At 42.9% G+C, this 27,085-nt stretch overlaps 1 protein-coding gene across 6 annotated transcripts in view; it reads right to left on the bottom strand.

Moving 5' to 3' along the window:
* Positions 1 to 1,699: 1,699 nt before the first annotated feature.
* Positions 1,700 to 27,085, bottom strand: part of larp7 (La ribonucleoprotein 7, transcriptional regulator) — a 56,631-nt gene continuing 31,245 nt past the window's right edge. For all 6 annotated transcript variants that reach the window (XM_085962234.1, XM_085962236.1, XM_085962231.1 and 3 more), the window contains exons 9-13: positions 23,285 to 23,436; positions 14,107 to 14,231; positions 11,759 to 11,918; positions 5,790 to 5,881; positions 1,700 to 5,643 (exon numbers count right to left, since the gene is read on the bottom strand). In XM_085962234.1, the coding sequence (XP_085818360.1) occupies positions 5,563 to 5,643; positions 5,790 to 5,881; positions 11,759 to 11,918; positions 14,107 to 14,231; positions 23,285 to 23,436 (610 nt within the window). In that variant the 3' untranslated portion in view covers positions 1,700 to 5,562. The remainder of the gene's footprint in view (positions 5,644 to 5,789; positions 5,882 to 11,758; positions 11,919 to 14,106; positions 14,232 to 23,284; positions 23,437 to 27,085) is intronic.

The following is a 27,085-nucleotide window of genomic DNA, read 5'->3' as shown; positions in this document are numbered from 1 at the left end:
TGGATTCAAACATGGAGCATGGATTTGGGAGATGACAACACATTCAAGGACTTGAGAGGAAAGGGAGGCTGGAGATGGGGCAGTAGATTGCAAGGACAGAGGGGTCAAGGGTTTTTTTTTTTTTTTTTTTTTTTTTTTTTTTTTTGAGAGGGGTGATGACGGCAGATTTGAAGGAGAGGGGGACAGTACCCGAGGAGAGCGAGCCGTTAATGTCAGCTAACATGGGAGGTCATGAGGAGAGATCGGAGAAACTGGAGAAAGATGCAAATTCAGGATTAGGGCAGGGGAGGACACCTTGGAGGAAGTTTGGCCCAGTGGGCTAGGGGAAGGAAGGGAAGTGGCAGCTGATCGGATGATCTCAATCCTAGAGACAAAGAAGTCCATGAGCTCCTCGCACTTGTTGGAGGGGAGGGTGGAGGAGACAGGGGAAAAGGGTTTAAGAAGACAGTTAGCAGTAGAGAATAGAAGGCGGGGGGGGTTATCTTTGCATTCCAGAATGATCCTGGAATAATGAGCAGTTTTGGCAGACGACAGCAGGACCCAATGATGCTTTATGTGGTCTAGCCAGATCTGGCTAAACCAGAAACCAGTTGTCCACCACATCCGTTCAAGTCTGCATCCCTTGGACTTAAGGCAGCGAAGTTGAGGGGTGTACCGGGGGAATGGCCAGGGTGAGAGAGAGAGAGAGAGTAATGGTTTTAATAGGGACTAGGGCATCGAAGGTGGTGGTGGTGAGGGTGTGGTTGAGCAGATCGGTAGCTACAGAAATGCCATGCTGAATGGAGGGCCAAAGGCTGGACAGTTGGGATTTCATAAGTGCATTTGTAAGTGACTTGGGAGAGTTTATTTCAGGGGTGGACACAGAAGGAAATAGGGTTGGAGGAGGGAGAAAAGGGGGATGTGGGTGGAGATGCAAGGAAATGGTCAGATATGGCCTTGTGTAATTGACACGATGGGAGTAGTGGGGCCACAAGGGATGGCAAGATCGTGGGGGTGGCTGTGAATATGGGTTGAGGAGATGACATGGAGGGAGCGATTAAGGGAGGATAGGAGGGTAGTGAGAGAGCACATGCTGAATTGAGATGGAGGTTGAAATCACCGAGGGTGAGAAGTCGATTGGTGCAGAGGCTGAGTGAGGAAAGCTGTTAAGATATCTCGGTGATAACATTTTTATGGTACTTGGGTGGGCGGTCGAGAATGAGAATTTTAAATGAGAGGCGAGAGGGGTGGAACAAGGCGAGATGCTCAAAAGGCATGCATCGCCCATCATGGTTAACCTTCACTTGTCGCTCATGTTCCAGAGAATTGACTAAGATTTTGGAACTCATCTTAAAATCCCTCCATGGCCTCACCCTTCCAAATTTAGCAATTTCCTCTAGCCATATATCCTTCGTGTAGTCTCCACTCCTCTGACACTGTCCTACATATCATTTGCTCCTTCTGTTTCACCATCTACAGCCACTATAACCCTGCCCTCTGGAATTCTCCTCAGCACCTCAGTCTGACCAACTTCCTTCCTTCCTTCCTGAAGACCCTACTCTTTGACTGTGCTTTCACCCTCCCAACCCATCTCTTCCCTTTTTCCCCTCAGTGCAAGGAACGAACAAGTTTTGTTGTTTTAGATCTGAATTATGAACTCGTGTCTGGAAAGCAGCTTCTCAAAAACACATCAGAAACTGAAAAGAAATGAGTACAAGTATTTATGAAAAATCACCTGGACAGTGGTTTTATTAAGGTTTAACAATTCAGTAGCAACAATCAAGGATAAACAAGTAATTCTATTTGCAAGCACTGCCACAGTTGGATACAAGTTTTTTCTTCTTCAAATTTCTACAAAATAAACCACAAAAAATATTTTATGAAAGCTGCATCACAGCTATTTGAAGCAGTTATAATGGATAATATTCATTCATGCCCAAACTGCAATCTGATACTTTTTAAATAACCTGGAATCCGATGTATCCATATGTATGCATCTGCAGATCAGTTTTAGTTGAAGACACACTCATGTCTGAGCAGAACAGACACGTGCATTGATCGCATTCAAACAATGGAATTATGTTTTTGTAATGGAAAGATAGACTTCGAAGTATCAATCGCACCTTAGCGTCTTACAAATAAAAAACGTGCTAACATTTTTCCCCCTGAAAAACAGATGGTCACGTTTTTGTGGATTTACTGTTGTGTTTTGGATGGAATCTTTACGACACCATTAATTTCCTTTTACGCAAGATTTTTTGTTGCTATTTTCTTTCTCTTCGCCCCTCATTTAGAAATGTTAGTCTTCACATCATTTTCCTGGCAGGGTGGTCAGGTGACCTGCTCCCAGGCATCTGAGAATTACATTCTTTAAATGGGCTGCTACTGAGCGTGGAAGGAGGGGAGAGAGTTTGATTTACCTGTGGTCTCTCCCTTTCTGGAAAAATGTCTAATTTCAGATTAGATTTGGAGCTCCCAACACAGACGTCTGCCCCATCTTTAGTCACTTTTACTGTCCTCCTGTGTCATTGACTCCTAGCACGCAGTAGTTATGGAGCCAACAGCAATGGCAAATGTGCACTTACTTGACTTCTACATGCTAGACAGCAGAGGAGAACCTCCCTTTGTTTTGCTGGAACTACAATCATCCTCGTTGACCTCTGAAATGTAACCATTGTGCAGTGAGGAACCTTGCCACGTCAATGTGCTGCAATGCATGAGCCTTTCATTTGCTGCAATTCTGATACTGAGGCTGCTGGTGCATCAGAACACACACAGTAATTATGGAATCTAGGCACCACAGTACACTTAAAACAGCTAAGGAGTCTAGGAAATATCAAGGATGACAGTCAAAGCAAAAAAGGAAAAGATTGACTGTGGTTCTGTTCATGAGAAAGTGGTTGAGGGAGAGTAACACAAAAGGCTATGTTTGCAGTTTAAAAAGAAAATAATTACATCCATTTTAAAACAGACATTAATGTACATTTCTACAAACTGCTGTACTTTGGATCTGCAATTACCAAACATTTCTAGTAGATACAGTTTAGCATTAAATGAATTAAGATATACAGTAATATTAATCACATTATATTTTTCTTGCATTTTATATTTTGATTTCCCCAAGTAATTTCACACAAAGTCTGTATCTAGAATTTGATGTGGGAGGTGTGAAAGAGGAAGTAGTTAACTGTGAATAACCCAATGAATATAAACACATTGACCAGTTGCCTGTGGAACTGCAAAGAATGACATTCCAAAAGACTTCACAATTAAGTATTCTCTGAAAGCAGAGGGTCACTGAAGTGCTAGTGGTCCTCATTCATCAAGCAGAGGTCGACCACATGCTGTGAGTCAATCCTGCATATTAAAAGTCTCCACCCCATGCAGAGACAAGTCTTGCATATTGAAAACCCAGAGGGAAGAGCATGTACCATCCTCTCAAAATATTCATATCAGAACACCCCAAGCGGCCTTAGGCAACTTCCCCTGCTGCTTCCCTTTCTGTCACATTTATATGTAGTGGGTGTACTTCCATAGTGTTCTCAGGCCGTTGGCGCTCAAGGAGTTCAGCCTGCTAAGATTTTAGGGTGGATTTCAGAGCACCAGCAGCAACACCAACAGTTTTTCCAAAAAGTAACAGCCACATTTTGTTTCTAGGTGTGGACCTTCCCCAATGTCAGGGGAACGAGACAGCACTGCGGATACTACATTGCTAGTCACTACAGGCAGGACGAATGTTTATAAAAATGGGGACTTCTGGCACTTATTATGCATGCTACTCCTGTAGCAGAGACCAGCGTCTGTTGTTGCCCATCCTCCCCTACCACGGCCTCTCTTGACAAAGGCTCAGCTGGTTAATGCAGTGAGCTGAGCCATACAGGCCAGGAAGGTTTCAGGTACAATCCCTGGTCTGTGTTGATGTAACTGATTTCAGCCAGGGCAGTGATGAGATGCTACAATTAAGGATGGAGAGAGAATAATTCCTACATCTGATCACTATCCAGCGATTCTGCAGAAGTGTAGTTGGTTGAAGACAGGATGAGAGTCAGCTAGGAGTTTTTCTACCCTCTACCCCCACATGCAATTGAATAACCAGTCAACACTAGGTTCATACTTAAATGGAGGATGTCGAGGACCCAGGGACCTGTACCCCAACTGACTTCAGGAAAAAGGAGGGGTAGAAACTACCTCAAAAGACAGGTCACTTTTATATTCTGGAACCGCTTTAGGAAGCAATCCTGGCTCAGATGCTGGGTACTGCAAAAACCACCCCCATTTATATTGGGCAATTTCCACGGCAGCCAAAACAACACTAAACAAAGGCGCATGTGCAAGTAACTGGCAAGTTAAGCCCTTTTCTGGCTGCAATGGTAGAAGCACAATTGCCTGAAAAGTTAACTTGATTTTAGTCTTTCATCCACAGGGTAAAAACAGTAATTTTGTGAACGAAAATTAAATGGAACAATGTTCAAATTTGGATATCTGTTTCAACATTAAACAAAGTACAAGTGAGAAGTGACTCCACAGGCATCTGATTTGCCCGAAAATGTGTGGAGATCAAAATCTTACTCTGGGATCAGTACTGTCCTGTGCTTACACCATTACATTGGTATCTGAGAGAGATTTCCTAACAGTACGGGGAATTTACGCTCAGTCAGTGGGAATACCAAGATGAAATTAACTATATTTCTCGCCCTCCTACAGGTGAAGCTCGTTTGAGTGCAGTTCCATGGGCTTTCAATATCTCGATCATGTGCCAGTCTCCATGTGTGAACCTCGAGAGCAGAGGTCAGTGGGCTACCGACTGTGGAGGGGATCACAGCTGCTGTTCTCACCTCACAACTACATATGTACACTTTCCAGCAGAAGCTAGGACATTGCGATCAGGAGCAGGAACTTTGGATTATTTTTCTCTTGCCCGGTGCAGAGGCACTTAGGGCAACTGTGTTGTCCCAACTGAGATCATGTAACTTAGCGCAGGCTGGGAAATCAAACCAAGAATTTAATTGTTACCTTATAGAACCTGTCAATTAATAAAAATGAAAAAGATCACATTTTGTTGGAATTTTCATATCTAGCAAGGCACTCAATCGTCCATATTCGCAAACCACTTACAAATGTGTGTAGAACTGCCCCTGACAAAATACAAAAAAGGCATTTTTGAAAAATGTTCATGTACATGAACAAAAGTTTGCAAAGTGACTATTTTAAACAGTTTCACAAAGCAAAATTCTGGGACTACGTTTAAAATCATGCAACTAAAATGATTGTCCAACCACACATGCTATTTTAATGCATCATGTATCTAAGCAGCTTCAATACCAGAAGAGAATCATGGAAGTTGATTTGTGGCTTTTAAATCATTACAGCAAAGGAATAACGAGAATGTACTGCAGACCCAAATTTACACAATCCATAGAAAGCATAGAAAGTCAAACACATTACTGTATTGCTTAAAGTAGGGCTGTGACCATCTTTCTGGCTACTGCAAACAGTATCTATATTCAGTATAAAACTGTTAAAATTCTTCAAAGTAGAAATAAAATCCTTTCAACAGAAAGATACTTCGAGGTATGACTGTCTTCAGTCTTCATCAGAGAAATGTATGTGCTTGCCAGCTTTGTGTGTCTTGGCCACGATTATTTTTTCAGCCTTGACAATCAACTGCAACGAAGAAATTTTAAGAGCTTATTTCTTTTTCTCAGTCCAAATGTTAGTAGGAAAAAATCTGATTTAAAACAAAATGTCACATTTGTTGGGTTGAGCAATGCACTCAATATGCTCAAATGAACTATATTCTTGTAAACTACCTTCTCCATGCCCCGCTTTTTGTCCCGTGATCGGTTTAATTTTGCTTGTCTATCCACTAAAATCTTCTGCCAATAACGTTGTTCACCGTCACCTTTTGATAGAATGAAAACAGAATGAAAACAAATGCAAGAAACCGTATTAGAATCCAGTTATGATGAAAGGTCATCAACCTGAAATGTTAACTCTGCCACAGATGCTACCTGACCTGCTGAGTGTTTCCAGCATTTTCTGCTTCATATTAGAATTAAATTCCTTCTTCACCTGTTGATCAATTCGCTACCTTTCGTCCCCCCCAAAGATGTTAGTCTTTACTGGGTGGCCTCCCATACCCCACCCAAGTAGCCATGTTTCTATGTGTGAGCCTAGCTAGTGGGACATGGACCATGTACAGCAGGCACCTCAAGGCACTGGAGAGGTACCACCAACGCTGCCTCCGCAAGATCCTGCAAATTCATTGGCAGGATAGGCGCACCAACGTCAGTGTTCTTGCTCAGGTCAACATCCCCAGCATCGAAGCTTTGACCACGCTCGATCAGCTCTGATGGACGGGTCACATTGTCCGCATGCCCGATAAGAGACTCCCAAAACTCTACGCTGAGCTCCAGCGCAGCAAGAGAGCCCCAGGTGGGCAGAGGAAATGCTTCAAGGACACCCTCAAAGCCTCCTTGAAAAAGTGCAACATCCCCACTGACACCTGGGAATCCCTGGCCCAAAACCTCACAAAGTGGAGAAGCATCTGGGAAGGCGCCGAACACCTCGAGTCTCTGCCAGGAGCAAGCGGAAGCCAAGCGCAAACAGCGCAAGGAGCGCACATCAACCCAAGCACCCCACCCACCTGCCCCTTCAACCACCATCTGCCTCACCTGTGACAGAGACTGTAGGTCCCACATTGGACTCAGTCACCTGCAAACTCATTTTTAATGTGGAAGCAAGTCATCCTCGGTTCCGAGGGACTGCCGAAGAAAGAAGGAAGCTAGTGGGGGAGAAAAGAAAAATGTCCTGTCCTCACCCTATGGTCAGCGGTCTATCTACACACAGTCATACGTATTCTATCAGGGGTCACCAACAAGACAGACTTACATTTATATAGTGCCTTTCACGACCACCGGACGTCTCAAACTTTACAGTCAATGAAGTACTTTTGAAGTGGGATAGCAAAATACTGCAGATGCTGGAAATCCAAAATAACAACAGAGAATGCTGGAAAAACTTTTATTTTCTTTCCAGTTTTGAAGAAGGGTTTCAACCTGAAACGTCAACTCAAATTTCTCTCCACGGATGTTGCCTGACCTGCTGAGTTTTTCCAGCATTCTCTGTTGTTATTTTTACTTTTGAAGTGGAGTCACTGCTGCAATGTGGGACACGTGGCAGCCAATTTGCACACAGCAAGGTGATAATGACCAGATAATCTGCTTTTGTTATGTTGGTTGAGGGATAAATATTGGCCAGGACACCAGTGATAACTCCCCTACCAGGTGTTGGAACTGGACTGATTTTCCATTCAAAAGGCCCATGGGCGCTGGGCTGTTTGTAGCTTGTCAGAGATTAGCTACTCACTGCCTTAAGCAGCTGCCCCACTGCAGGGAACATTTTAAGTTTTATTTATAGTGTTTTACTACATGGCCATTTGTTAACACATCTCAGCAACTTTACAAAGTGTTTATTTTTCTTTTGTGCAACTATTGTATACCATTTTGGTCCCTCCACCTCAGAAAAAGAGATTTTGCCTCTAAAAGGAGGTACAGAAACGAGCACGAGGATGCTCCCCGGCCCGAGTGCATTGAGCTATGGAGATAGATTTTGTTCCTTGGGTTTGGATTTGCTGGAGAGGCGTAAACTTAGATAGCTTCGGATTCAAATAATTAAAATGATTAAGGGCATCAATAACCTTCAAGTAGATAAAATTGTTTGAGGCGCTGGGTGGCTTGCAATTCTTCCCAGCCCTATTTAAATTGAAAAATCAGAGAGTCAGGCTGGATGCGCAGGAGTTTGATTTTCCTGATGCGGGGAATCGATCTATGGAACAGCATTGTGGAGGTGGTAGCAAGGACCGTTTCTTTGCAGTCCTTCAAGAAGGTGTTAAGACATATTCCTGAAAAACCACATGATGATCACAGAAATCACAGAAACCCCACAGTGCAGATAGAGGCCATTTCGGCCCATCGAGCCTGCACCGACACATATCCCATCCGATCCCCGTAACCCCTACACCAACACATATCCCACCCTATCCCCGTAACCCCACGTATTTAATCCCCCTAACACTAAGGGTCAATTTATCATAGCCAACCAACCTAAACCCGCACATCTTTGGACTGTGGGAGGAAACTGGAGCAAACCCACGCAAACACAGGGAGAATGTGCAAACTCCACACAGATAGTCACCCGAGGCCGGATTCGAACCCGGGTCCCTGGCGCTGTGAGGCAACAGTGCTAACCACTATGCCACCGTGCTGCCGTGATGATGGCAGAAAGATTGATTCCACGTTAATATCAAATATGTTTCGGGACTTCTGGAGTTTGTCCGATTGCCTTTGAGGGGTCAGACAGCAATGTTTGAAAGATATTTCCTGAATTAGCTACAATGCGTTTTTTTTTGCCTCCCCCAGGAATTAAGGGGAGGATTGAAGGAAGGAAGGGTATTTATTTAGGGAACAACAGAAAACGCTGGAAAAACTCAGCAGGCCAGGCAACATCTGTGGAGAGAGAAAGAGTTAACGTTTCAGGTCGAAGACTCTTCGTCAGAACTGTCTTTGACCTGAAACGTTAACTCTGTTTCTCTCTCCACGGATGTTGCCTGGCCTGCTGAGTTTTTCCAGCGTTTTCTGTTTTTTCGGATTTCCAGCATCCGCAGTATTTTGCTATCGTATTTATATTAGGGCTAATCCAGCAAGAAATGAGGTGAGCATGTATAGGCCTGATGACCCTTTCTCATCCTCAGTAGATAACAATCACTGGCAATAAAAGTAGCAGTATTGGAAAGATGTCCAATAGTCAAAACTGGGTCAAAACCCTGGAACTCCCCACCTAACAGCACTGTGGGAGTGCCTTCACCACATGACCACAGCAGTTCAAGGCAGCGGCTCAAGGGCAACTAGGGATGTAGAATAAATGTGGGCCTTGCTAGTCACGCCCACATCCCGTGAATTAGTAAATTAAAAAAAGTATAGGCAGTGAAGTACCCATCTCCCAGTTTAAAAATTAAAAAAAAAATTGTACTTATATAGTGCCCGTCATAACAAAACATCACCAAGTACAGTGACTACTACTACAACTTGTATTTACACAGGCAAGAGGCATTTTGCACCGGCAATATCCCTCAGCCACAAACAGGCTCCAATTCCTCAACTATATACTGCCCCACAGCAACATCAGCCACAAGCACGGGGCCAACCTTCATATGTATGCAGATGATACTTAGCTCTACCTCTCCGCTGCCACCAATGAATCCATATCTGTTGCCGTGGCGGTCTGCCATAAAGTGGTGGATAAGCCTGAATATCTTGCAGCTCAATTGGCAAGACCAGAGCAATCTGGTTTACTCCCCTCCAATATTCTTGTAATTTAGTTCCTAATCCCACATCTCTTCCTGGATGCTCACTCAATCACAACCTAATAGAACACAACCCAAGCGTTCTGTTTGTATCTAAGCTAAGTTCAAACTCCTAGATCCAGAAAATCATCAAAATTGCATACTTCCACAACTCAAATATCATCTGTCTCTCCACCCAACACCCATTGTCAATGAAACTCTAAACTCCTCGTTTGACTCGGCTTTACGATTACTTCCTCTTTGGCCTCTCTAACTTCACCTATATAAAACTCCTCCAGAACTCTACCATCCCACTCATCTATCAACCAGATCTTTGACAATCTTCCTTGGCACGGTCCTTCAGGCAGAGATTTCAAAATTCTCAATCTCGCCTTCATACCACTCAATGACCTTCCCCCTGCTACCTCTGGATTCTCCTCCAACCCTACGGCCCTGCCTGCTCTATGAATTCTGGTCCACAGAGCATTCAACTGACTGTAACCCCTTCCTCCACTATCATTAGCGAGAAAGCTTAAGCCATCTTCATCCCACACTTATCCCTGCATCATCTCTCCCCCCACTTCAAAGCTTCCTTAAAATCTAACTCTTCAACTTTGCTTTTGGTCACCTCCCCATCCAACTCTGGTGCTGATGAAGTTTTCAAATGTTGAACATGGAGTGTAAGTGCAAGGTGTGGTTGAAATGGATCAACCAGTCAATCTCTTTTAGGCTCACCAGCAGAATTCCTTGCTCTTCTAATAGCACCGTGGATCTTTAGTGTTCACTTGAAACAGTGGAAGATGCAGATGGGGCCTTGGTTTAATGTCTCACCTGAAGGGAAGCATCTTTGGCAATGTACCACTCCCTCAATATATCTCATTGGAATGTCTGCCTAGATTATGCACTTAGCTCCTGGCAGTAGGCACAGCTCTTCTGACTGGACGCAAGAGTGCTACCAACCAAGCCAAGTGGATACACATAACTAGTGTTGGCACTTCATTTCCAGATTAGAATGATTTAGCACAGGAAAATATTTAATGTTTTTAATTCTGTATGTACCCATCATAACTGTACTACATGATTAAATGGGGTCTGGGTACAGGGAGGGAAGAGAGAAGCGATGCAGTGCAAATGGGAAAAGTGGAGACAGAATTTTGGTACGGGGCCGATTATGCTCGATCTCAGTGCTTTTTTTTATGTTGAGAAATTTCTGCAAGATCTGGAACAGGTGCTTCCTGCACCCATTCTCCCCTTCCTCCATACAGAGGTCACCAAATGAGACGGGACTAGTGGGATGACATTATCTGTTGGAAATTCTGCCAGTTCTGCTGCATTTGTCCCCAATAACCTGCCAGGGCCAGATCCTGGACGAATTGGGGCCCAGAATTTCAGCAAATGATAGTTTCCTAACAACACCCAAGAACTCCCTAACAGCACCCAAGAACTGTTCTGTTTTTTTTCTATTGTAAGCCTTCTTTGGTTGAAATAGCATGCTGTGTACCATAGTGGAAAAGGTGTCGCTGAATTCCTGGCTCTCCTGCTGGGGCAGACACCCAGATAATGTTGGAAATCCCGTACAAATGTGACTCCGATCCAGGATTTTGGACAGGGTTAGGGCCACAGCAAGCTGGCGTGTTCCACCAAAGAGGTTTTTTGTCCATGCAAGTTTAATGCATCCTATTCCTTAACTGGTTTATGTTGCAGTAATTATTAAAAGAAATGTTCAACACCAAAGCTTACTATTTTGTTTTCTCTTGCATCAAGGCAAGGGTTGATACTTAAGGTTGTAGTGCAAGTGTGGGATAAAATAACAACTGATGCGGTAACCCATTAAAAAAATTATCTACAGCTAAATGGACATAGGTCCAGGTGCAGCAAGGACTTTTCAATAGCATTTGTTGATGGTCATTTTTGTAAAATATATAAAAGCCACTACTTTTCTACCCATACAGCACATGCACCCGAGAGGTCAGGTTGAGTAGTTGCTGGCTCCCAGGTGTTTTGAGATGACTGTTAAAAAACACATGAGAACACTCCCCCCGACAGTATATATCCCTTTGCACATCTGGAGAGATGCATAGCTTCCATTCAGCACCATCCCACAGCAGGCAGCGGCGTTAAGCAGCTCAACATTGTCAGGGTTTGAACAACCTTGTTCGGCATCCTCCTTTCGCCTCTCCCTACCGCCTACCCCACCACCCCCTAACAGACAATTCACTGCTTGAATATAGATTTTTAATTTACTATGTCTTACAATAAAAATCTTAAAAATTCTTCTAACAAGGCTAGATTTAAATTTTAAAAAGCCATACAGTGTAGGGTGATTTGGAGAACAACTCCCAATTTTTGATGATAAAATAGGCTTAGAGATGTTTTTTTGCACTGAGTTAAATATTTGTGCAGGAACCTAGATTTTGAAAATGTATTAAAGCTGACCTGAGAGAAGCTCAAGTTTCCAGTTGTACTTGTTCTGTATCTCTCGTTGGGCTCGCATCACAGTTTGGGCACCTGCAGGGGTTTTAAACCGAGCATATCCCTCAGTATCTCCTTCAAGCAGATCCACGTACAAAGCCTCAGATGTCTCCATCAAAGCATCCTTCACACAAAAGTAAACATTTTATTAGAAAGGAGCAGTCAAAATGGTTTCCTATTCCATACATTAACCTATGAACTGGGAAATCACTAGTGGCATTTTTTTCCCCCGTCTCACTCCCGCCCCCTTCAATTTTCTCCTTTTTTTAAGAACATAAGAATTAGGAGCAGGTGCAGGCCATACAGCCCTTCAAGTCTGCTCCGCCATTCAATAGGATCATGGCTGATTGTTTACCTCAACTACACTTTCCCACCTGATCCCCATAACTCAACTCCCCTAGAGTCCAAAAATCTCTCTCTTTTCTACCCCGTTCTTCAAAAAGCATAATTATTGCTGGGGTATCTCACCCAAGTGGTCATTTTTCACATGAGGCCAGTCAGTAAATGTTGGCAGGTTATTCAATTGAGGAAGGCATCACAGCCAAACCAGATCCCATGGTCACCAGAAATTCATATGTACACAGCAGTGGTTCCTGATGACTACCCAGTAAGAGGTTTTCCCCTCCCTAGCCCACGGGTTCAAGAGTCCTGTTCTAAAACAGTTACTGCTGTCCAGCTGAGCAAACTCAGGACAGACTAGAATCGAGCATGGGAACCTTCCTAGCCTGCATCACTTGGTACCACACCAGGAGTTGTACTTACCTAGCAAGCCACTGGAGACGTTACTGCGGTGGACTTCCGATACGTCACCTAAGTGGTCCTTCCTTGTGTGCTGATGGGATAAACAACCATCGGGCTATCATAGACAAGCCTCATCCTGTTATCCATATGTTCCATTGGGGGACAGGGGGTGGGGATGATGCCCAGCAGCAAGAACCCCACCTGATTTTTCCTTCCTAGCCTAGAGACCTTGCGGTCAACTGCAGTAATCTCACTACTGCCTGGCCGAGATCAATAACTCATATTTTCGGTCCATGCCCAGTTGTGACCAAGTAGCTGTTCATCACCTGTGAACCTTGCCAGGGACTGGCAGGCTATCCAACTGTGGGAGATATCACATTTCAGCCCAATTTTCTCCTCATTGAACATTTATACATGTGAACTTTCAGTAAAGATCACTGGATAGTGATCAGGAGTGGGAACCCTTACAGATTTTCCCAGGCCTGTTGTAACACAACTACCGCTGCCCTTGCCAAGATTGACTAACTCAGCATAGACCTGGGATCAAACCTAGAATCTTCCTGGTCTACATTGGCTCAGTACCAAGCCAGGCACTGCATTTATCCAAAACATCAATTTGTTTGATTTGTGACAAAAACCTTGAAATAATTCTGTGATGGACAGAGGGAGGGGTAGGCTATAGGTTTCTAAGGAAATTTGAGATAAATGGGTCGCATAGCCGTTACGATCAGTGATTACTTTTTTGACCATCAGCACTATTAACAAGGCTCTCATTCAGACATTTTGCAGGGGAAAACATATAAATACAAGGGCACTTTGTGAAGATCAGTCCAGGGGTGTGTGTGCTTTTGAAAAAAAAACTTTCACTGTAATGGGAATTAAAAATATTTCCGAACTACACTAACTCCTAGGCCTAGAAATTCACTGGCGCCCCGTTTGTGGCGCCAGCCTCGCCAGGGCGCCGGAAGTACCACCCCGGAAGGAGTCGCGGCCGCCCGCCGCAAATTCAGTTTCAGCGCCCCAGACGGAAACGCGGCGCTACTCGAGGCGCCCCGCATCCCTCTTGGGGCGCTGCAACTGAAAATTGCAGCGCAACGTGCCGCAGCGCCACACGCTGCGGTACTGCAGGCCTTCCTCCCCTTCTTTAAAAAAAAGGCCGCCCCGCACCTCAGTGCCTCTACCGCTGCAGGTAGGCCCCCCTGAACCGGTCGCCGTTAAAGCAGGGGGCGCTACTAAATTTCGAGATCGGGGCGCTGCGCACACCGATGACGTCATCGGTAGCGGCGCAGCGCTAACGGCTAGCACCGCCATTAGCGTCCTGCTAAATTTAGCGGGAGGCGTGGCCAGTGGCGCCAAACCCACTAAGTGCCCTCTTAAGGCGCCAACGGGTGGCGCAGCCCACTGAATTTCTAGGCCCTAATCTCGGAATATCCATTTAGCCTGCAGAAAAATATTAAATCACCAAGAAAACCACTATTTATCTACACAAAAGGCACATACAAAATGTAACAGGATGATAGACTGCCAGAGAACTGGTTCAAAAAAAGCCTAGCTCGAGGGCATACATTTACCTTGATCTGTTGCCTGCCCAGCAGGGGCTCAGTACTGGTGATCTTCACAATGACTCCACTCTCAAACTGAGGCCCCAGGGTGTTAACCTTCACAGAGGGCTGGGTTCCTTCATCGTTAACCTTTGCTTTAGTAGAAGAGAACAATATGGTCTGCATCAATAGCTTTGAAATTCAAGATATTTTACACTAACACATTCAAAGAAATCTAGCATCCCACCCCCTTCCCAACAGCCCAAGCACAATTTCAAAGCCTTTTGTTTTTCAAAACTATTTGCATGCTAATTAAACTTACATCTTCCAGTTGATTCCCTTAGAGAATGTAAATTCCTAAAACTCTGAAGATTAGCCTTGAATGCTCCCCCGATTCTCAATGAATTTGTTCAGTGAGTAGCAGAGGCGTACAGATTAGGGGTTCCCAGGTTTGATCCTGGTCTATGCCGAGTTACCTCAACTGATGCGGGTGCTGCAATTGGTGTCAATGTCCCAGAATTGGAGGGTGGGGGGGAAAAACAACCAGATATCCTGCTCCTGATCCCCATCTAGAAATTCTTTAGAAGGGTGTGAATACATGCACGGGTGTATAGACACAAGATGAGGTCAGGAATGGGCTTGCCTGTTGTGCCCTCCGCCTAATTGAACAGTCTTCAAAACATTCACCGTCAAGGTTCACACATGAATAGCGACAAGGTACCAGACGGCAATGGCGATCTGTAGAACCAAAGCCCAGTGATGAGTTAACATCTTTAGGAGAAGAGAAAATTAGCTTAATGTTCCATTTACCCAATAACACGACTGCTGGTGGCACCCTGGATTTTAGCAGCAATGCTACAAGGCAAACAAGGCTGCTGTCTGCCAACCCTAGCAAAAAATCAGGCAACATTGGATCGCTGAATGGTGGTGAAATTCTTACGCCTGGTAAAACCAGCATAAAGGTTTTAAAAAATAGAAAAATAAAATTTTATCACTCATTTATACATTAAAAACCCTGTCCAATAAGTTTATTTTTTAGCCCCTTTAAAACAAATGTTTTTTTCCAAAAAATTTAATGTTTAAAATATTTAATTAAATGGCATTTTAATTAATTTGAAATATGTAATTTAATTTTTTTTAAATTTGTGTTTGTGTATTTAAGTGATCCCCATTCATACTTATGGGAGTTCCGTATGTACAGAACTCCCATAATTATGAATGGGGATTCCCTTCTTTTATTGGTTGGGCCACGCGAGTACCCAGAGGGGCCCAGGATCGCAAGCCTCCATATCTCCTGGGCCACCAGGTAAATGCGTAGATTTTTTTTTTTTTTTTTATTTTTTTTTTTAAAAACAGGTCGGAGGCATCCGCCCGCGGGAAGCCTCCGATCACAAATTTTGGGCCAATATGAGTGGCTGTAACACACAGCCCACCTGCACCAGTCAAGAATTTGGGACGGTCCATACAGGCCAGCATCAGAAAATTGCATCAATGGCTGAGAGCATAGCCACCCATGGTCATGTGTAATGACAGTTGGCATCACCAGAGTCTGAATTTACATGGGCACTCTGCCACAGCCGTTTCTGGTTGCTCAGTAGAAAACTACTTATAGTGCAGTCAACATTGTTGTTGATGCCGACTGTCAGTCTATGTACAGTCTTGGAATCAGTAGGAAAATATGGAATGCTGAATGATTTAGCCTGTTTTTTTCCTTAAGGTTTGCTTTCTTCGTTCCAACAAAGCAGCCTCCAAGCTCATCCAGCCCTACAGCCCCTCCCTACCAAACTCAGTTCCGCCAGATCTGGCCTTTGTGCGTTACTCCCTTCTTTCGCCCCGCCATCGATAGCGGTGACTTCAGTCGCCTAGACCTCACATTCTACAATTTCCTCCCCAAGTTTACTGCCTTACTACCTTTAAGAAGCTCCTTAAAAGCCACCACTTTTGCCAAGTATGTGCTCACCCCTGTTATTATCTCCTTCTTTGGCTCGACGTCTTTTGGCCGTGCCTTGTTGCCTAGGCCATAAGCTCTGGAATTTCCTCCCTAAACCTCTCTGCCTCTACCTCGCTTTCCTCCTTTAAGACAGTCCTTAAAACCTACCTCTTTGACCAAGCTTTCAGTCCTATGTGACTTGGTGTCAAATTTTTGTTTTATAATACTCCTGTGAAGCACCTTAGGATGTTTAACTACGTTAAAGGTGCTATATAAATACAAGTTGTTGCTGCTGTTGATGTCAGATTTTTCTGATTATGCCTCTGCGAAACACCTTGGGACATTTTACTATGATTAAAGACATTATGAGTTGTTGTTGACCACTCCAAAAACTCAATCTTTAATAAATATTATCACTGAAGCTTTAAATTGAGGTGTTGGTGATTTTGGATCTATTTTGGGTAGGTATGCAATAACTTGGATAACCTGCTTGTTTCTCAGTGAATACAGCTAAATTAGGTCACTTACAGTACAGGTACTGAGAACAATATACCTGTACTAGAGTATTCACCTAATTTCTTCCATCCAAAACAGAAATGCGTCCTAAAAATGCATTAAAATTAAAATGCACTACCAAAATGGTGTATTTAATAATCCAAGTTGTTTTCAGGAAAAAAGCATGCTCCAATATTGATTCAAAACTGGCTCCAAGCATTTTTTAAATTTATTTTGGCCAACTGATATCTATCACCATGTTTAAGTGCTTCTAACTGAAACCACTGAAAAATCTACACCCAACTATAGGGCTTCTGTTTTCCAGATATGGAACGTACACATTCCCCATAACAGACAGGCATCTCATTTACCCGAAAACAGAGGCTTTAATCCCCAAGTATGCACAGAGGTGCTGATGGAAGTTTAATCAGCTAATCAAAGGAGGGCACTGTGAAGCTCCCAGTTACTTGTCCAGCTGGGGCAACCCTATGCACTAGGACTTGGTCTGTAGGACTATCAGCAACCAAGTCAGAAGAATCCTAGTCCCCAGTCTTTTTCTCTAGATTCCATTACTGGGTCAGGCTAGCTAGTCAATCGTTAATAGTGCCACGGCTGACACCCTGAACATCCAAGTTGGAGCTCTCGCAACTCCACTTATTTCCCCCAAAGAAACAATCACTAGCTAGTTGTTGGATAACCGACGAGTAGGGGTTGGAGCCTTTGCTATGTGGATGGATGATGTTAGGAGGTCCTCACAAGTGGCAGTAGTCACTATAAAATGCAGGGAGTGAGAGTGTGAGTGAGTCAATACCCAGACTCCAGCTAGCATAAGCACCTAAGCAAATAACCTCCTATTGTGTACAATACAACAATGCACATGATTGTCAGACACACATCAAGATTTGATAAAAGAATGTAAATGAAAGAGTGATCATGTTTAGCTTGGATCAAGATAACTTCATTTGAGCTCAAAACATAAACTAATCTAAATTAATTTAATCTACCAAAAAAAATGTTTCTCCAATTTGTGTCAGCTAAGCAGGTTTTGGATTTCCTATCATTGCTTTCTAATATATTTGCCAAGTTCCAGACATGACTTGCAGCAAGATCACTAAGCAAGACGAAAACATTGCATCTCAACTAAAAAATAAACAACTGTATTTAAGTATTAAAAGCCTCTGTTCTATACACTTTACTGGGATTTTGCTTCATTTCTGCTGAGCTTTGCAGCAGAGAGTTAACAGTATAAAATGTGGCAGTGACAGAGGTACAATGTATAAGCGACTTAATTTTAAAATAAAAACATCCTCAATGAAATAAGCACTTAATATTGTAAACCTAGTACAATACTGAGTACACATGTAAACACAGCATTGTGGACATTTGCCTGGATGACATCACTTAAGATCAAATAGGGAATGGAAACAATGCTATTTTCCTTTGAACCGGGAGTGGGAGGAAGGAAAGCCTTTTTTCCTCTAGCTCGCTGGTTGTTGGTTAATCAAACTCAATGTTTTAACACTTACTCAAAAGGAATCAAAAAAGTTCAGGTTGATAATAGTGATTACACACATGCAAAGCTTGATTTCTTTTCTTAATAAAGAAAAATTTGCAATTTTCTCCTGAAGGCATCGACTGTTGTAGAGGTACGACGTGAAAGGCACTGGACAACTGTCAGTACTTTGGCCAAGTGGCCATTCTCTGACGAGCAAGCAGTGTCATGAAGCTATTTAGCATGGAGGATATCACAGCTGAACCCAATCCTACCCTTGCTTGATGTGCAACCCAAATAGGTTGGAACAGGAATAACAACAGAAAATGCTGGAAAAACTCAGCAAGTCAGGCAACATCCGTGGAGAGAAATTTGAGTTGACGTTTCGGGTTTGACCCTTCTTCAAAACTGGAGAGAAAAGGAACTAGATCGAAGGCAGGGCTGCGATCGGACAAAAGAATTAAAGAACCATGCAGTATTTTGCTATCGTACTAGAGGTTGGAACAGGGTTCACTGGAGTGATCAAAAGCAATTGTCCCTTCCCTCACCCAAGGTGACAAGAGGCCAAATGCACCGCAACACCTGCCCCAGTGGAGATCAGTTAGCACAACACAGACCAGGAATTGAACCAAAGACATTCTAGTCTGCATGATTTAGTAGTACATGATGCAGTGCCTTTACCCATTAGGTTAGCAGGAGAGCTCATTTAACTTTTTAGGGTAAAAAAAAATGCATCCAACAAAAATCATCCAGAGCCATCATCAGAGAAGTATTACAAGTGACATGTAAAATCAGAGAGAGTGGCACAAACGCACCCATTCACTGACTAAAATGTGCGATGAATGACGCACTGCATGTCTGATCATCTGCCACGTTGCAAAACTATGGTATTGATACGTTTTGTGATTGAGCATACATTTAAAGAAAGAATTTATATAGTGCCTTTTGTGACGTCAGTGTTTCAGAGCCAATGATATATTTTTGAAATGTAGTCACTGTTGTAATGTTAGAAAACACAGCAGCTAATTTACACACAGCAATGAAGTAAAGGACCAGTTAATCGGTTTTTAGTGATGTTGGTTGAGGGATAAATGTTGGCCAAGACACCAGAACTCCCCTGCCATTTTTCAAATAGTTGCATGGGATCTTTTACATCCACCCGAGGTGGCAGACAGGGCCTCGGTTTGACGTCTCATCTGAAACATGGCATCACCGACAATGCAGCACTCCCTTCAGTACCGCATTGAAGTGTCAGCCTAAATTATGTGCTCAAGTCTCTGAAGTGGGGTGGAGAAGTAGACTTGCATTTCATCTCCATACATCTCGCTGCTCCTGCATGCATGGTCTGCTCTTCTGTCTTGCATTGTACCCCCTTCCCAGCCCCATTTCCTTTAGGTGTGCCTCCCCATAACCCCTCTGCCGTATTAAGTAATTCCTGTCTCAAAATCCTCAAAGCCTATTTCTTTGATAATGCTTTCAGTCACCACCCAGAGTCTTCTACCGCCATTACTTGGGTCTGGATACAGGAAACTTTGGTTTATCCGGAGGTTGTATGCCCGGAAACCTCGATCTAATGGCAGAAATCAGCAGCCGTTTTGGTTAGGTTTTTTTTCTTCTAGTATTTTTTTCTTCTCCTAGCATTTTTTTTTATTTTTTATAAAACAGTCAGGCTCTGGAAAGCGTCTCTGTAGCTTAGCAACAGATTCAGAGATGCTTCCAAGTTACGGGCTGAGTGTTTGTTGTCAGATACGGAGATGAAAACCTCCTATCCTTCAACATTAGCGCTGGTCTATCCGGAAGTTTTGATAGATCGGCAGCAGCTAGGTCCCGTCAGTGCCGGATATCAGAACTTTTCCTGTATTTTCATCTCAGTGAAGCACTTTGGGACATTTTATTATTATGTTAAAGACACTAAATAAGTGCATATTGTATTTGTTGAAAAGCAGCTGAAAACTGAGGAGGAGCCCTTTCAAATAATGAAACAGAGGCTGCAATCTAACACTGCCTTGGTGCAACAATAACAACTTGTATTTATATAGTGCCTTTAATGTAGTAAAACGTCCCAAGGCGCTTCACAGGAGTGTTATAAAACAAAATTTGACACCGAGCCACATAAGGAAAAGTTGGGTAATTACCAAAAGCTTGGTCAAAGAGGTAGGTTTTAAGGAGCGTCTTAAAAGGAGGAAAGAGGTAGAGAGGCAGAGAGGTATAGGGAGGGAATTCTAGAGCTTAGGGCCTAGGCAGCTGAAGGCACGGCCACAAATGGTTGAACGATTAAAATCAGGGTGCTCGAGGCCACACTGATACAGTGACACGATCTACCCATTAGTGCCAGGAAATATCCTTGCATTTGGACCCTCACCCTTGACCGATGATAAAACCTCCCACTATGGGTTTATTTTGGCAAAGAACAAGCAAGGAAGTCCAACAGTTAACAAACAACATGGCTATGCCTCCATGTAGAGGGATCACTTCTGAGAGATGGATCAGGTTATGAGGCAGAAGTAACCAAGGGGGATTTCAGGGTCTCCCACCAACGCGCATTTTCTGTCAACTGGGGCAAGATAGGACTGGAACATTCCCATGCCTAGATCCTCGCTCAATCTGTTTAACAGAGCCAGGGCAGAGGGCAGATACTAAACAAAAAAAGAGAATTCTATTCACACAGCCGGTCAATCAACATCTGTGGTGAGAGAAGACAATTTAAAGTTTTGGGTCTGAATTTTCAGAACCACAGATCTTGCTTGCTGCAGTGTATTAGCAGTAGGACAGACACTGCACAAAAACATCTCTGGAGCAAATGCTTCTGGAATGTTCCTGCCTGCCCTACCATCTTCCCATCTGCCCCTCTCGCAGCCAGCTATAGCCTCTCCTGCTGAAACACAAGCTGTTCAAACAAGGAATGCGTAAATGGGCATCACAAAGCAAGTATTGCCATTTCCTTAGTTAGAAAAGGCCCCCAAAAGATTAAGGTGCTAGTGAGTGTATAAATGCAAGGTTGCAAATTATATCAAAATATTTTAACATTGAGGCAACATCCAGGAAGTTCCAGGAAGTTCTGTGGGTTCACTCAGTTCTTTCATCAGTAAAGGCAATTGTAAAATTGCATTACAATCACCAATCCCGTTAACACTGCGCTCACTGTCTGGAGATAATGGCACCTATTTCACATTCCTCACACTTCTAAATTAGCTGGAATTATTCATCACTCAAGTTAAACTGCTGTAGTTTAAAATTAAGTTGTTCAGATCTGTAGGCTTTTGGTAAAGATTTTCACAGTTTAAATATATGTTAATGTACTCTGCTGCTTAAACAAAACCAATTTAGTTCATTTCCCATGGGTATTTTGAAAATGGTCCTGATTTTGGTCTATACAGCTTAAATTTAAACACCTAAATATGATAACTTAGGCTGAAAATTAAGCAAACATAGACCAACAGCTAGATATGGGAACAAGGCATTTCAGTTACTACAAAGCAGTCACTTGGGAATCGGAAGCCACACTTACATCGTGGAATTGGTTCCACTGTACTCATAGCAAAATACTGCAGATGCTGGAAATCTGAAATAACAACAGAAAATGCTGGAAAAACTCAGCAGGCCAGGCAACATCCGTGGAGTGTTCTTTTGGCAGAATGCAGAGCATTATTAGCAATACTGGAATCCTTCTATTCCTTTCTCCCTCATGTAGTTATCTAGCTTCCCCATAATTGCATCTATGTTATTTGCCTCAACTGCACCACGTGGTAGCAAGTTCCACATTCAAACCACTCTCTGGATAGAGGTTTCTTCTGTACAATACAATATACTTTTTGTACAAGACATTTTGTGCATCACAAGTCGTTTGTTGATAGCACAACGCAATTACCTTGCAGATGAGCAATGGCCGATGTCACAGCTGCTCCGCACATGTACTTTGCTACTGGTTTAAGACCAGCAGCCAGAGTGCTGTGTAAATTCAGGAAAGCGGTGTCTTAGCCTGCTCACCCAAGACTAGGCCTATGGTATAAAAGGGTCTTATTTTCCCCATAGTGTCTCAATCCACATGGGTGGGAAGGTTCACCTCTTGCCTGCTCAGTGGGATGCACCAACAGGCAGCAATTAGGAGAAAACTCAGTTAGTTTAGCATTCAGGTGGCAAGTTTTGAAATACAGCAAAAATAAAAATGGGAAAAGGTCTCAAACAAACTACTAAAATTGAGCCGCGCTTCCACAACAGAGGCATTTTACTTGCGAGAAAAATCTAATTTGTCTCAGCAGATACACTAATCTCTATTAGCAGTTCAGCACAAATGTGTTTTCCAAGTTGAGTAAATAATACAACATTAATTGCACCGGGGATTGATTTATGAATTTGAAGCTGTTGCACACTAACACACACTCCCTTAGCATGGAAGCATTTGGAAATAGATATTTGGAACATCAAAATAGATGTGTAAAAAAAAAAAAATCACATCTATAGGTTGCTGAAATGTTAGATCATAAATCACACAAGTGATGTACCTTACCCAGTTACATTCCTATCCCCTGCCAATTTTTCCTCCTCTCCTGATGAAATGAACTCAATTTTTGGGGTACAATTCCAAGGACACCAATAGGTCTCCGGTTCCTCACCCAAATTGCCATTATCCATGGATAAGGCTTGATTGCGTCAGTAGGTATTCAACTATGGGTCGTCATCACCATCCATGGCTGGTTTAACTCTCGCTTACCCAGTTTGGTGGCTGAGACCAATTGCAAAGTTCCTAACAATGCTCTGACAGAGATCAGTTAACTTGGCACAGACTGGGAATCAAATCTGCAAACCGAATGGCTCAGCTACTCACTGGATAAACTTTTGAGCGGTGGAGGAAGCCCCATTTTAATAAACTTTTTTTGCCCCCATCTTTAGGCCTCTCCATCCATGTCCTACAGCATTTCTGTTCAAGAAAGCAACCACAGCCTTACCCCAAAGCCTCTGCTAAGCACACGATCAGTGTGATTCTGTTACTTGAAGTGCAAAAGAACATCCTGGCATTAATCATTCTCCGATTTCCTCTCCACGTGAGGAGCGCTTAGCCTCCACTCGTTATTTCCCCCAGGTGCTAAGGGCAAATTAGGAGAACCCAGAACATAGGGAATCACAGGCATAAAATAGCCAACCTGCCACTATGCACTGCCCTCATATCGTTCCAGAATGTAAATAAATTCAAGAATGTACTAATAATCATTAAACATTTAAAAAAAAAATCTGCAAACAGCTTCTATGTCATAATGGTTTTGGTAAAATGCGATATATTCACAGAAACTAACCTTTGTTTTCAAGCTCCTGTTTGCTTTTGTCAGTCACCTCCGTCATGTTTCCATCATTTTGCTGTTTGAGTTGTAGCATAGTTTTCTTCAAGCTGGACATGCTGGACTTCTGCAGTATTAAGTACTCCTGCTTCAAATCCATCCACTCTTTCCTGACAAAACAATTATATGGATAGTCAAAAGGAAAATATTTTTACCTGTAGTATTAATGATGGATTATCACACCAATTTTGCTTTCAAATATGTCCCCTTATACCTTCTCTCATGAACAGTTCCATGGGTAACAGTTGTTTCAATTTATCACCTGCCGTCCCCCACCTCGCCCCACCCCAAGTAGCCATTTTGTTTTATTATGTATAAACCTAGTCAGTGAGCATCAGTGAGGACCAGACTACCGGGTATCAGAGCCCAGCTGGGTTCTATTGACAGGCACAATACTAGCAGACGGATCCAGACAATAAGCAGAGAGAACCCTAGTAGGGTTGACATCTTTTCCCAAGTTATAAATAAAGAGATAAAGGGGCAGTGCAGCGGATGGCAATGCGAGTCACGTTCTGATCTTTGCTACTTGGGAAAATTCATTGAAAACCATAGTAACTAATGCCTCTACAATCATAGGACACAAGAAAGTGGAAAAACTGATTTCCACTTTAAAAATCAGATGCTTGGTGACTGATTTATATTTGAGAAATTTCTGGACATAACATTCAACAACCAGGCTGTTCCATTTAAAACTGGATATTTGGCAATTGTTAACCATGGCCAGTTTTCTTTGCTGTAGCCCATTGCAGGAAGTCACTTTGCTGTAGCTAATTGCAGTAAGTCGCTGTTATCTTGCCTGAACTTAGCCTGTGTACTATTGTGTCACGCCACACAGCACATTTACCCATTGGGAGGCTTCCTATCACAGTTAGTTGTGGGATTTCATTTTGAAATAAAGTTTTGCAAAACTAGGGGAAACCAAACATTACAAATTAGAGCAGTTGTAATGTTTCAAAGTGCGATACCTAGACAATTAATCAATCTTCATCTAGTTTCACAAGAACATAAAATCATTGCATTTATATATGCCATAAATCACAAAGGTGACTCAAGATATTTCACTTAATAAGTTATGAGTTCAGTAACTGCCATCATGTAGGAAAACACAGCAGCCATTTTGCACACATTCCACAAATCAGCAACTAGATTAATAATGACAGTTAAAAATATCTTCAGTGGGATTTGTTGAGAGGGGAATACGGGACAGGCCACCAGGAGAACTTCTCGGCTTTCTTTGAATAGCTCAATGTGATCATTAATGTCCACCTGAAGCATCAGAATAGGCAGGCAGAATATTGATTGAACATCTGATCAGGGTATGGTACCAATGACAATGCAAACAAGATACTGAGCTCAAATCCCAGAATGGGGCATGAACCCAAAACCTTCTAATCCAGAGGCAAGAGTGTTACCAAATGATCCAAGCCAATAAACTGTTCATTTTATTTTATTTTTAAAAATTAATTCTTGCAATATGGGCGTCATTGGCAAAGCCTTCATTCATTGCCCATGAGAAGGTGGTGGTGAGCAATGTCCCCCCCACTAATGTTTTTGGGTGCGTGGCCCCTTTAAGGGGCTGTGCGGCCCAGTTTTGTGCATGTGCGAAACTAACATGGGAAACGTCGGTCCCAGGCTCCATGGAACAGGCAGAGAGCTGTGCAGCCGCACAGCTTAGAGGGAACGTTGGTGGTGCGCCATCTTCTTGAACCGCTGCAGTCAATGTGAAAAGGTGCTCCCACAATGCCATTATGTAGAGTTTTCCAGGATTTTGACCCAGTGACAATGAAGGAACAGCAATATATGTCCAAGTCAGAATGGTATGTGACTTGGAAGTGATGGTGTTCCCATGTGCCTGTTGCCCTTGTCGCTGGCAGAGGTCGCAGGTTTGTGAGGCGCTGTCAAAGAAGCCTTGGCGACTTGCTGCAGTGCATCCTGTAGATAGGACACACTGCTGCCATGGTACTCTGGTAGTGGAGAGCGTGGATGGGTTGCCAATCCAGCAGACTGCTTTCTCCTGGATGGTATTGAGTGTCTTGAATTTTGTTGCAGCTGCACCCATCCATGCAAGTGGAGAATATTCCATCACACACCTAATGTGCCTTGTAGATAGTGGAGAGGCTTTGGGGGAGTCAGGAGGTGAGCTATTTGCTGCAAAATACCCAGCCTCTGACTTTCTTCATTTATACTGGTACGATAATGCTATTGTGCTCATACTAGCAAATTTGTCAATTTAATCCATATGAATTTGGAAAGCATCTATCCATACAAAAACAAATTGATAACACTGCCAGGCCTCATTATCCATAATCCTTTGCTCCATGCCACTTGTATAACTGGTGAACATCAGAAATTATCATGAAATTTGCTGGATAAATAATACAATGTTTTGATGAAACTTGCATGTACATTATATATAAACTGGAACTTAAAATTATTAGAAAACATTGAACATGATGGCCCAGGGTTGCCCAACATATGCTTAGGAAGACCCCATTCCACAACTTGCACTATCAGACTATTTTGCTACCCCCTCAGTTCTGGAGATGCATGAGGGCAACCTGGGCTGACTCTCAGACTGCCTTCCTCTCGGTTTAAAAAAATGTGGTCATTGCTTATTGTCTCCTTAGAGCACCATGATGGAGACTGGCAACTCAATGCGAAAGATCATAAATTTCAACCTCCATTACACTTCTGTGTCCCAATGGGCCTCTACCAGATTACACCGGCACATTGATCTTTTAAAAACAAGAGATCTGTTTTTGGATATTACAGTTTGTTTAATCAGTACTATGGAGTGCCCTTGTTTTTGATAATCATCAGCACGTTCACCCTGCACATCTTTAATTCCAACTAGATTTCTTGAAACAACTTGAATTCCAAGTTTTGGATGCAGATTACCTGCACCTGCTGAACACTCGTTTTGACTAAATTGAAAATAAAAAAGTAGTTTTTAAAAATATAGTTTTTTGGTTGGGTCAGCTTTTCTGAAGCTTCAGCAAGTTTATTCGGTAAGGAGCTACACAGAACAGGAATGTTCCAGGTTCGAATTTTAGTCTACTTTAAGGTAACTGATCTCTGTTGAGGCAGGAGAATGGATACTACAATTGGCCTCCACACCCTTTCGGATAGGGAGATCTCCCACTCCCAATCCAGTCACCCCTGCTGGGAATATGTGAATGTGAACTTCATGGGAGAATAGAATTTAGCCTAGCTGTGATGCCTCTGCAGTCAAATAGACTGCTGGCACTAACTGAACTGGCAAAGCTGACATAAATAATAGCCACTTGGTGAAGTAATGGAAGATGCCTGCCACCCATTCCCCAGCGAGACCTTTGAGAGGAGATGGGGAAAAAATAAGTAAAAGAAAATGCTGGGTCACCACCAATTTATAATGGCCCGGATAGTTTCTGACATCTAAGGGTTGCTCTTACATTTGGTGCTTTTGTAGCTTGGATTGCAGGATAGCAATGCCCAGTTTCCTCACAGTCACACTGATAAATCCAGCTCTCACGTACCGATGGCAGATCCAAGATCCACATGGTTTAAGCAATGTAAATGCAAGGAGCTGGTTCACGGATATCACTTGCCCTCAATCATGCATCCGAACTAAACAACCATTGAACGCAAAACCAGATGCAGTGCTACAAACTTGAACGCTTACGACCCGACCCAAGAACTTAAATTGTAACTTTAATCTATTTTCTAATTTATATAGGGTAATAGTTTTGATCAGGTTTTAATTTCACAAAATATCATGAC

This window comes from Somniosus microcephalus, chromosome 2 (assembly GCF_052327205.1).
Source record: "Somniosus microcephalus isolate GS21.2 chromosome 2, FLI_Smic_1.0, whole genome shotgun sequence".
Lineage (NCBI taxonomy): Eukaryota > Metazoa > Chordata > Chondrichthyes > Squaliformes > Somniosidae > Somniosus > Somniosus microcephalus.
The sequence above is the reverse complement of the archived record's forward strand: the minus strand, read 5'-3'. Positions and strand labels throughout refer to the sequence as shown.